The 11,142-nt window shown below is 38.8% G+C and overlaps 1 protein-coding gene across 1 annotated transcript in view; it reads left to right on the forward strand.

Moving 5' to 3' along the window:
* Positions 1 to 11,142, forward strand: part of LOC107749938 (A disintegrin and metalloproteinase with thrombospondin motifs 2-like) — a 107,777-nt gene that overhangs the window by 35,818 nt on the left and 60,817 nt on the right. The window contains exons 3-4 of the mRNA XM_016565188.1: positions 7,993 to 8,249; positions 8,315 to 8,330. Coding sequence (XP_016420674.1) covers positions 7,993 to 8,249; positions 8,315 to 8,330 — 273 coding nt within the window. The remainder of the gene's footprint in view (positions 1 to 7,992; positions 8,250 to 8,314; positions 8,331 to 11,142) is intronic.

Below are 11,142 nucleotides of genomic sequence, written 5' to 3' on the forward strand. Positions count from 1 at the left end.
AGCATACAAATAGCTGGTCCGAGAGCCTGAACTGTCTACAGTGCTCGGTATAAATGTGCACCACACGTACAGGGCACAGCAAAAGTGTATTAAGCGACTCCGGCCCGGCCAGTTTTTCGGGACGGAAAGCAGATAATGTTATGACCTGCGCTTTAAATGGAGTCGAAAGCACTTTAGGCACATAACCCTTCCTAGGCTTTAAGTTGAGACTGCAATCACCTGGCCCAAACTCAATACACGAGTCCCCAACTCGCTTAACAGAGGCCAGCGCGAGCAGGAGCTCTGTCTTGAGAGAGAGCACACGCAAGCTCGCTGATTGTATGGGCTCGAATGGGCTTTTTTTTTTTTTTGGCTCTTGAAGGAAGGAAAGAATTATTGGTATTGAGTAGTTGAATGGGTCTTCGCCCCGTGACCCCCACCAATTTGTGAAAACTCTCCATTTATGTGCTAGTATACGACCCCTATTAATCAAACATTTTTTATTTATATATATATATATATATTATTAGGCTATTATTATTATTATACCCTCACTGGGGGCTGAGCCCCCCTAAAATGAAAATCCTATAATCGCCCCTGGAAATCACCATAACTGCTGAAGCTAAAGTGGCAAATTTTTGCTGAAGCTGTTTTTTAAAGGAGTAGTTCAACTATCAGGGATAGTAAATTATGGCTATTTCTTATAATGAGCTGTTCCATTAACATCTTGTTCATTTGTCATAGTCCACACAATATCCCAGTGATGGATTGGACAGGACAGTACAGTATGTTAAGTGTAGCAATCTGTCCGTCGTCATTAGTGTCATTACACCCAGCCACCCACACTTTTCTCTTTCATCATATGTAACACTTTTTTACACTATATAAACAGCTTCCTAATAGCCTCCTGTGTTATGTCAGAGTCTGGCCTCTCAAGGGCCTCATGCTGGAGAAGCACTGCACTGCACTTCCTCCCTGTCTCTTGAGCTCAGCTCTGACTGTAATCCTTCGTCTCTCTCTCTTTGTTTGTCTTTCCTTGTGTGTGTGTCCTCTGTCTTACACACAAACTCTTTGTCTCGACTTCATCTCTGTTAGTTAGAATGTTAGTTAGACTGTTTCCAAGAGGTATGCAATACATTTTTTTTTTGCCTCTTAAGATCCTTTCTTTTTAGCACTTAATGCTAATGCAGTGTTGTAGGAATCCTTATTAATCAAACCAAGAATGCATTGTGACAAAGTGAAAAGATAAATCCAAGATGGCCGACAAGGTTAGAGAAATGACAAATGTAAATCAACTTTCATTCGGTATCAAACTAAAGTGTCATAAAAGGTTCTGTGTAATTAAAATGTGATTATTTTACCAGATATTTGAATGTGCTACGGTATGTATTTTTTGCTTTAAGATTATTGCACTGTTAGCTTAGCAAAATGCTAATGTCAAATTGAATTGAAATCAATTGTGATTGGAGTCTTCCATGCAGAGTGCTATTTGTGTACGGTACAGAGTTGCTGCTTATGTAGAGAGTATAATGTTTCTTGATAGTTAAGATGCTGTCTTAAAAGGAAGCAGCCTGTGTACTGTAGGTTCTCTTGTGAAAAAGGAGAGTGCTTTAATTGGATTGAATGTGCACTTGTAGTTTACTTCAATTCTTGAACATATATTTATAAAAAAGTGCACTTTCAGATAATATCAATGAAATAAAAGTGTACTTTCATAACTGTTTCTTAACACACTTAATACACTTTTTAAAAGAGCACTTTGTAATAACACACTCAACTTCAAGGGGCGTTACCTCTTGCAGAAATGGAAGCAAACGCCCACTGCTGTGATTGGCCAACTTCATTGTGTCGTATCCACGCATTGCCATATCTTTCAATAAAAGATATTATGAAAAACTGGCAGCATGTTTAGCATAATTCACAAAACATTATGAAATGTGAAGAAAAAAAAATATTCTTCATCTTTCAGTCACTCACACACGTCATTAAATATAAACAGCCATGCATTTTTAATGCTGAGATCTTTAGGCAGGCTATGCAAAGTTTTTGGAGGGGCAGTTTCTTTACATCCACTAACAGTTTGACAGTTCTTTATTCAACGGCAGTATCGCTCTTGTGGTTAATGGACAGACACAGTTGTTCAGAACACATCTCCTTGATTACACGAAGATGACGCATGTTAAGGGGCATGTCGAGGGGAAATTTCAAAACCTGGTGTTTCAGAAGGGTAGAAAAGAATGATTCATATTTTAAACAGGGGAGTTAGTTTAGAGTTCTGAATCTTACAGAATGTTTTTATCGTAGCATAACCTCTTATATGTGTAAATATCAAGAACATTTTGATTCTCCATTTCATGACCCCTTTAACACACATACACTTTAAAAAGGTGCAAAAAAAAGTGTACTTGCAGACAATAAAATATTAATTAAATAAAAGGCCACTTAAGATGTTATTCAAGTGAGTGGACAAATATCCCAAACAGTCATAATATTTAAAAATATTTTAGATGTTTGCGGTTTAACTGCTATTCCGGTATACTTTACTAACGCATTTTGATTAACAATATAAACTTATATTTTTACTTTATTTTTTATTTTATTAAATGTTTTAAAGCTTGAAACCTTGTAATATGTAGAAATTACAATGTAAGGAATTTTAAGGAATAAATTTTACATCATAATTTAAAATATATTAAAATATAAAAGAGTTATTTTAAATTATAATATCAATTAACAATAATCCAGCTTTTGTACTTTTAAAAGCATTAAAAAAAACTACTAACCCAAAACATTTGAACAGTAAAATGTGTGTGTGTGTGTGTGTGTTTCTAAATGTGTTTTTGTAACGAGGAGGCTGAAGCCGAGTGAGAATCCATATGCAGAAGTTTATTTAAAGGGCAATCCAGAAACAGCGTCAGAAAGGCAGTAGTCTAAACGCAGTCAATCAGTCCAATCGGCAGCCAAAACAGAGGGAAAATACAATAATCAGAAGTAGAATCAAACAGGCAAGAAGTCATACACAATATCAACAGGCAATGGTAATAGAATGCTCGGTAAGGCAGTGAGACTGGCAATACTTCGCAGAGAGTGTTTGGGCAAGCCATGCTTTATGGCTGCCAAACAGGAAGTCACCAACGAGGCAGCAGAGGGAGCGTGACAGTCAATACTCGGGCGAGGGCTCCCTCTGCTGGCCTGGCATTACACATTATTGTGATTTTTCTTTTTGCCACGAACTAGCCTATGACTTTTTAAAGTCGTTCTAAAATAGGAAACAAAGCGCAATTTGCTATTAGTCCTATAGACTCATTTTCTACGTATTCTGTAGCTTATTGTGAATAAAAAACATGTGGTCAAGAACATTTTGATTCTCCATTTCATGACCCCTTTAACACACATACACTTTAAAAAGGTGCAAAAAAAAGTGTACTTGCAGACAATAAAATATTAATTAAATAAAAGGCCACTTAAAGAAAGTACACTTTCATGACCATGTTTCTTAACACTTTTTTTAAAAGTGCACTTTCTAATAATGTCAAATGAAACGTTTTACTTTGAAGTACATTTTAAGTGTTTTATCTTTTGTCATGCTTTAAAGAAGTACACTTATTTTGAGTAGCATAAAGCACATGTGAAGTACTTGATTATGATCTTAACTGTAGTGTGTTATTTGATATTGCATTTAATGTATTTTAAGTATACTACATTACTTTTGTTCTACCAGTGTGTAATTATAAATATATTTAAGTACTTGGCATACAAGTTTCAGTTGAAATGACAATAAAGTGTAATTTAGTTACCCTTAAATGCTTGTTAGTATATTTGACAGTACTTTTTAACCATATTTCACAGATATTAGAAGTAATTATAAATTTACATATAAAGAGGTATTTAAGTCTTAAGTATCTCGAAAAACATTCTTAAGCTTTTTGCATTTAATATAAATGTTTAAAAAAAATGTCCATTTAATTGCTAATTGCAATAGCATGCAATTTTGTGTCCAGAATTTCTGTAATCAGTACTCTTTTGCTGAAGTATGCTTCTTTTACACAAGTTGTAGGGAGTAAGGCAGCTTGCTAAGTTTGGAGTAGAGCTTTTGTCTTAAATCTCATGATGTTGAAGCAGTGTTTTTTTTCCTCCACACTGTGATACTTCAGTTCAAATGGGAACTTCTACATTGACACTGATTGTATTTTCTCCTAGGTGTGGATTGGGTGTAAATGAAAAATATTTCTCACTCTTTGAAGTGGAGACAGTAATTTGCTAGGCAGCGGGACACTGAAAAAATACCTTGCATCTTGGCTATCAATTCCTGTTAAATTTAACAACAAGAAAATTATGTTAGAATCAAACTGGCCACCTGGAGCCAAGAAAACTTGAAGCGGTAGTGGCAATTGAATAGATACAGTGCTCATTGTTTGTAGCTGTCAGAATCAAACAAATATCAGCTTTATGAGCAATCACACATATACAGTATAGAGTGACCACAGAGGGTTGTGGATTTCTTATTAGACAGGGAGGTTGGCCGGTTTCCACACATTCATTCGCGCACAAACACAGATAATGCATCTGAATCTGCTCATGAACTCTCCCTTGGATATTTTGGCAGATAGTGACACTTCAGATCAACTGAAGTCTGCCCAAGGATAATCTTGCTGATATGGAGGTCTTGGATGAAGTTGGATGGTGCAGCTGGCGCAGCTTGTTCTGTTGGAGGTTTTGTGCTATGTTTCTGTGCTTCAACAGTAACAAAACAGAACATTTTAATATAGATTGTTCATATGAGGCTATTAGAGCCTAACTGTGCTTGAGTGGGCCGAAAGATAGGCATTAGCCATAGTTTTTCCATGAGGAAAGAGGGGCTTTGATTTTGATGATGGGTTCCATTTCAGATTACATCATCTGGAGATGTCCCAAAGGACTCCAAATGGAAATAATTATTCAGTTTAAATGCAGATATGTTCGATTGTCCAGTAAAACTCAGTTGACTAGTTTTTCCAAGTAGTCACTCAGCCTCAGTTCCTTGCATAAATCATGAAAATGTGTTTTTTGGTAAAATGACATTGCAAACAATGTTTTGTGCCCAGTCTGTGAACAGGAATCAGAGTTATTCTGTAGTTTCAAAGGCTCAAAGTTTTACTTTAACACACTTTAACATGAAGGAACCGATCTGACCGACGTGAATGACTGTAGTTTTTTTAGGTTAGCGTAAATTATACCACAGTAACAGACCATCGTTCAGAAAAGCCGCAGCTTATTAAAATATTAGTTTAAAAATGATCTTGTCAATACTAGTTTATTAACATAAAAATAAATAATTGAAATCCAATCCACCAAAAATTCAATCCAAAACACAGAAATTACAAACTATATTTTAACGACACCAAGCTGCGGCAGACGGAGACACTGAAGAGGGACTTCAGGAGCCTGATCGAGACGGTGCGCCGCACATCGCCCGCGATGACGATCATCGTGTCAGGACCGCTTCCCACGTATCGACGAGGACACGAAAGGTTCAGTAGACTTTTTGCTTTAAATGAATGGTTATTGTCATGGTGTAAAGAACAGAAACTGCTCTTTGTTAATAATTGGAATATTTTCTGGGAGCGTCCTAGGCTTTTTCGCACTGATGGCCTGCACCCCAGCAGAGTCCCACTCTCTCGTGAATGCGCATACGACAGTTAGCGGAGGTTAGAGATTAAGGTTTATAAAGTTGTAAATATGGATATTTTTCTTACACAAATGCATCGCTTCGCTTCGGGAAGCCTTTATTAAACCCCGGAGCCGTGTGTACTTCTTTTATAATGGATTGTTTACATTTTTTGGACTTCAAATTTTGGGTTACCATCCACTCCCATTATAAAGCTTGGAAGAGCCAGGATGTTTGTTAATATAACTCCGATTGTATTCGTCTGAAAGAAGAAAGTCATACAAGAAAAAAGTGTCTCACACGACTCCGGGGGGTGAACAAAGGCCTTCTGTAGCGAATCCATGCGCTTTTGTAAGAAAAATAACCATATTTAAAACGTAATAATCACTTTAATCTAGCTTGCGCTCACTGTTGTACACGGAAGCAGTTCCGGGTGCATAACGTAAGACGTCGGCGCCGCTCAGAGGTGATGAACGTGGAAGCTCAGGGGAGAGATCAAAACAAAACAACGGTCAAGAATTAGAAGTACAAAACAAGGATTTGTAAAGAAGAATGTCGGAGGATTTCGATATAAACCAAGAGGAGACTGGTTTTCCTTTGCTAAAGTAAGGAAACTTTGGATCCTTTGCTCCTGTAAACAAACGTTGGTTTTCACGAGACTCACCAGCGCATGCGCAACGCTGCCCTCATACGTCATCAGCCCGGAACTGCTTCCGTTTACAACTGTTGGCGCAAGCTAGATTAAAGTGATTATTACGTTTTGAATATGGATATTTTTCTTACAAAAACTCATAGATTCGCTACAGGAGGCCTTTGTTCACCCCCTGGAGCCATGTGAGACACTTTTTTTTATATGGATGGGCGCTTTTTATTTAACTTCTTTTGGACTGAAGCACTGCAACACCCGCTGACTGCAATGATAGAGCTTGGAATAGTCAGGACAATTTTTTATATAACTCCGACTGGATTCGTCTGAAAGAAGAAAGTCATATACACCTAGGATGCCTCTGGGGTGAGTAAAACACAGCCTAATATTCATTTTTGGGTGAACTAACCCTTTAAACTTAAGTCTTAATATCCTGTGTGATTTTGCTTCTCAAGTAAATTTATATTGTTTTAAAGATTTTTTTCTGGTAAACAGAGCAAAAAATACTTACTTTGCAGAGTGAGATGCCTGTAATATCATGCAGAGGTGCATTATCCTATTAATCACCCACTTTTTCCCAGATATAGGATGTCTGGTAGACCCATTCAGGTCATTAGAAAGGAAAAGCATATTTAATCTCTGATTACACTGTCATTTTCATTTGCAACAGAGATGACACAGAGTGTTTTGAGTGGATTTTGAGTTTTGTTTTCACATCAGCACTTTCAGTCCATTTTGACCACGTGCGACGGCAGCCCTTCATGCAGTGGTGTCGATTTATGCAGCGCGCGGGCATTTCCTTTGTAATGAACCCTCGGGGGATGCAGGAGGGAGCGAGGGGGGTCGCTCGCTGTGTAATATTTCCTGGGAGACCAAGCTAAACGACTAGCTCAGCGGCCTGCGCTTTGCCGGGCTTCAGTTTTGTGATGACTGAGGGGGCTCCGATGTGACTTTAACAGCCCTGTTTGAAGTTCACATTTGATATTCCACCACATCAAGAAGAGGTCTAACCTTGCCATCGATTCACACTCTCGTTCGGGCTGTCTAATTTGCTATGGAAGCATAGGGAAAAGACCCTGCTTTCAGGCAGGGAAAAGCCAATAAGTCGTAGGGACTGTGATGTGTCCTACAATCGATTAGCCCATGTGTGTCTAAAGCCTTGCAGACTCTCTCTCTCTTGCTCTCGTTACGTTCACAGCACCCCTGGCAGTGGACATGGACCGTCACTCATAGCCAATGAATCTTAACTAGACACAGGGAGAATGGAACATGGGCTGTCAAGTGTATCTGTCAGTGAGTTTGTTCACTCTGGCAGAGAGATTCATATTGATCTCCGCTCGCGGTTTGGATTTTCCCTCTTTGCCCTCGTAGACTGTTCTCATCGTCATCTTTAAACTGTATAAACAAGACCATCTTATGTTTGCTCCCTAAAAATGTTCGGAAACATTAGCAAGAGTTTGTTTTTGCTTATGACAGGCAATGTCACAGAGTTTTAGAGATGGTCGGGCCCAAACACATGAGTTAGAAAGCAGGTGGATCGATTCAGAGATCAGGTTGCCCGAGGGTTTCTTCCAAACCTGATGAAAACATGATATAGCAGGCTTACAGAAATAGCCCTTATAGCTGATTCGCTTAATGGACTTGATGTGCAAGCTTTGTGTAGTACCTGCCTTTGAAAAACCTAATCTCTACTTCTCTTTCTCTTTTTCAAACCTGTCAGGCGGGAATGATCCGTGCAGGTCAAGAGGAGTTTTTTATCGAGCCACTAGAGAGAGGAGGCGACATGACAGGAGAGGAGGAAGGAGGACCCGGGCGTCATCACATCATCTACCGCTCTTCTGACATCAAGAAGCCGGCCGTCAGTCATCCCGCTGACTTTCATCCCAGAGGTCAGATCACCTTTTTGACACCAGCTCGTCATGGAGTGCTGAAGCGACTCCTTCACATGCATGCTGATGACCAGGGAGGGATGCTGAGGTTCAGTTTCTTGCCACTGAATCAACATACATTTTTAGACTGCTCATTGCTGGGTTTTTATGCAGGTTTGGTGCTGGTCTGGTATGGTCGTTCTGAGCCAAGGGAGGCTTGATGTTTAAGTTAGCATTGCTCAGCAAGTATACAAATTTGATTCAAATTAAATGAGTATACAGTTATAATTAACTGAAAAATCCATAAATTATTATTATTATTATTAATAATAATAATAATGCATGGCAAAACTTTACTGATTTGTCTTTCATTTTTAACCCATTCTTAATGATGCCAAGACTCATTTGCAAATCTTGTATCATTATTGCCACTGTGACCAAAAAATAAAATTAAAAAATTAAAAAGAAATAAATTACAAATAAAATTAAATAATAATAATAATAATAATAATATAGCTGCAAGAAGCAATGATGGGCATGTTTCCTCAGAATGGCTTGTTCTCCATATGTAAAAAAAAAAAAAGTTTTGGGGAGTTTGAACAATGCACTTTAAAGATAGGCTACAAAACAACTCTTGTTTACTTTTTTGCCGCTATTTTAATAAATTGCCATGGCAACACTGTTTGAGATATCCAAAAAACTTTCACAGTTTAGGTTCCTCAGTGTTTTGGCATCATGTAGACAAAGTTTGGTGTAAATCATATGACCGCAATCGGAGGAGTATACAGAAGAAGAATTTTAAAGTTTGAAGCGTTGCCATGGCAACGGTATTTAAGATATAAAAAATCCCTTCACAGTTGTACATCTGTTGTGTCTTGGCATTATCCTGATGAAGTTTGAAGCAAATCAGGTAAAAAAATAAGAGGCTGATTTCAAAGCATTTTGAAAATGACACACTTCCTGCTGCCATTTGGTGGCGCTATAACTTTGACGCATAGTAGTCACAGCTATGTGATTAGCCTCCTTCAATGAACAAACTGCTGAAGTTTGATCAAAATCAGCCAATGTATAATGAAGTTATAACACACTTCCTGTTTCTCTTTTTTCACCATAAATTTATCACCTCGCCACAGCCAAACCATTCAAGACACCTGAAATCCCTTTGCATTAAGATCATATTGACTGAGTTTGGTGGGGATCGGATGAAAACCCTAGGACGAGTATATCAAATTCCAGAGCGTGCATTTTTGAAACAATCTACAATAGCTGTCTTCCTGTTGGGTGGAGCACTGATTGTCAGCACGAATCTATGTATGTACTAATTTTTGGTGACTAATAGGTGAAATGGTGTGTGCTGCAGAGCCCCTCAAATATGATCTTGTAAAAGGCCGTGCCACTGGCCCCCCGCCCTTGACACCCATTCAAAAACTACAACGAACATTTTCCGGGATTTGTGATATCACAAATACCGACGAATGGGACGAGACCTGGTTGAGCTGCTTCAATGTCTATCAAAGCTAAAGCCATGTCTCATAGTGTTAAAGAAATAGTTCATTCAAAAATTTGTGAATAATGACAATTTTTCATTTTTGGTTGAACTGTTCCTTACTAAATGGACCTGAGGCAGGGTAAGTGGATAAAGTGATAAAAGTTCTCCAGGGCTGAGTCATTGCCCAGGCTGTTCATCCCCTTCCACCCCCAGCTCTGTCTCTCTCAGCATCCTGTGTGAGACGTGTGAGGAGAGGAGCTGCAGAGTGACTGGATAAAGTCATAAACTTCTCTAAAAAGGATTCACATGTCACTTTGAGTTTGAGCAGTCGAGTTCAGCCGGGGGATATGGAGAGCCTCGACATGCGTCACAGTCCCTTTGCTTTTTCATTTTTCTTCTCAGCCTGGTTGTTTTAAAGGGCTGCATGAATTGCTTAACTGCAGTACTGTCAAACCCTATTTGACAGAAATACAAAAATTCTTGCTGATCCTTTTAAAAGGACTGTAGGATTAGCGCTGTAATCAATACCAGAGTTGGGCAATGCTGCTTTTAAAAGTAAAATCAATTTACTCACTTTACTTTTAGAAGTGATGTTACAATCTTGCTTTATGCATCATAAAAAGGCATGTTCACACCAAGAATGAAAACTATAACTATATTACCGCTTACACCAGAAGATGATAATGTTTTTTTTTTAATTTATTATTCTACAGTAAGTGTGTACTGCAGTTATATTCTCGCAGTGCGTGAAGTCGGATGAATTTTTTTTGGTTATCATTATCAACAGAAACAAAAGTGCTCCCAATGATGTTGTTTCTTTGTATCATTATTGTTATGGCTGTTTTGTGGTTATCACTACCATTATAAGTAAACAGGCTTTAAAAGGATAGTTCACCCAAAAATGAAAATTACCCCATGATTTACTCACCCTCAAACCAGGTGTATATGACTTTCTTCTTTCAGACGAATGCAATCAGAATCAAAGTGATGCATTTGTGTCAGAAAAATATTCATAATTAAAAGTGTATAAACTGTAATCTCTAGCTTCCACTAACTGTTGTACACACGTTCACAAGAGAGTGGCGTTCCAGCGGATAACATAAGACATAGGCGTAGGACATAGGCAGTTTATAAAGTTTTAAATATGGATATTTTTCTTAATATATTTTAAAATTTAATTTATTTCCGTTGTAACGGAAGAGGTCTGACACAACAGGTTAGTATATATAAAACAGGTTTATTTGGTCACAGAGAGTACTGGTGGCAGAGGCGGGGACTCGGGAGGCCATGACGGAGCTGGGGACTTGGGTTGCCCTGGCGGAACAAGGGACTCGGGAGGCCATGGCAGAACAGGGGACTCGGGAGGCCATGGCGGAACAGGGGACTCGGGAGGCTGAACTGGGGATCGGGAACCCTTCCTGGGCTGAACTGGGGATCTGCCGGCTGCCTTGAGTGAGCCGCGGACGGCGGCGGACTGGTTCTGGCTCGGGACCGGACACTCCCCAGACACCGG

This window comes from Sinocyclocheilus rhinocerous, unplaced genomic scaffold (genome assembly GCF_001515625.1).
Source record: "Sinocyclocheilus rhinocerous isolate Xijiao unplaced genomic scaffold, SAMN03320098_v1.1 scaffold320, whole genome shotgun sequence".
In the NCBI taxonomy this organism is placed as follows: domain Eukaryota; kingdom Metazoa; phylum Chordata; class Actinopteri; order Cypriniformes; family Cyprinidae; genus Sinocyclocheilus; species Sinocyclocheilus rhinocerous.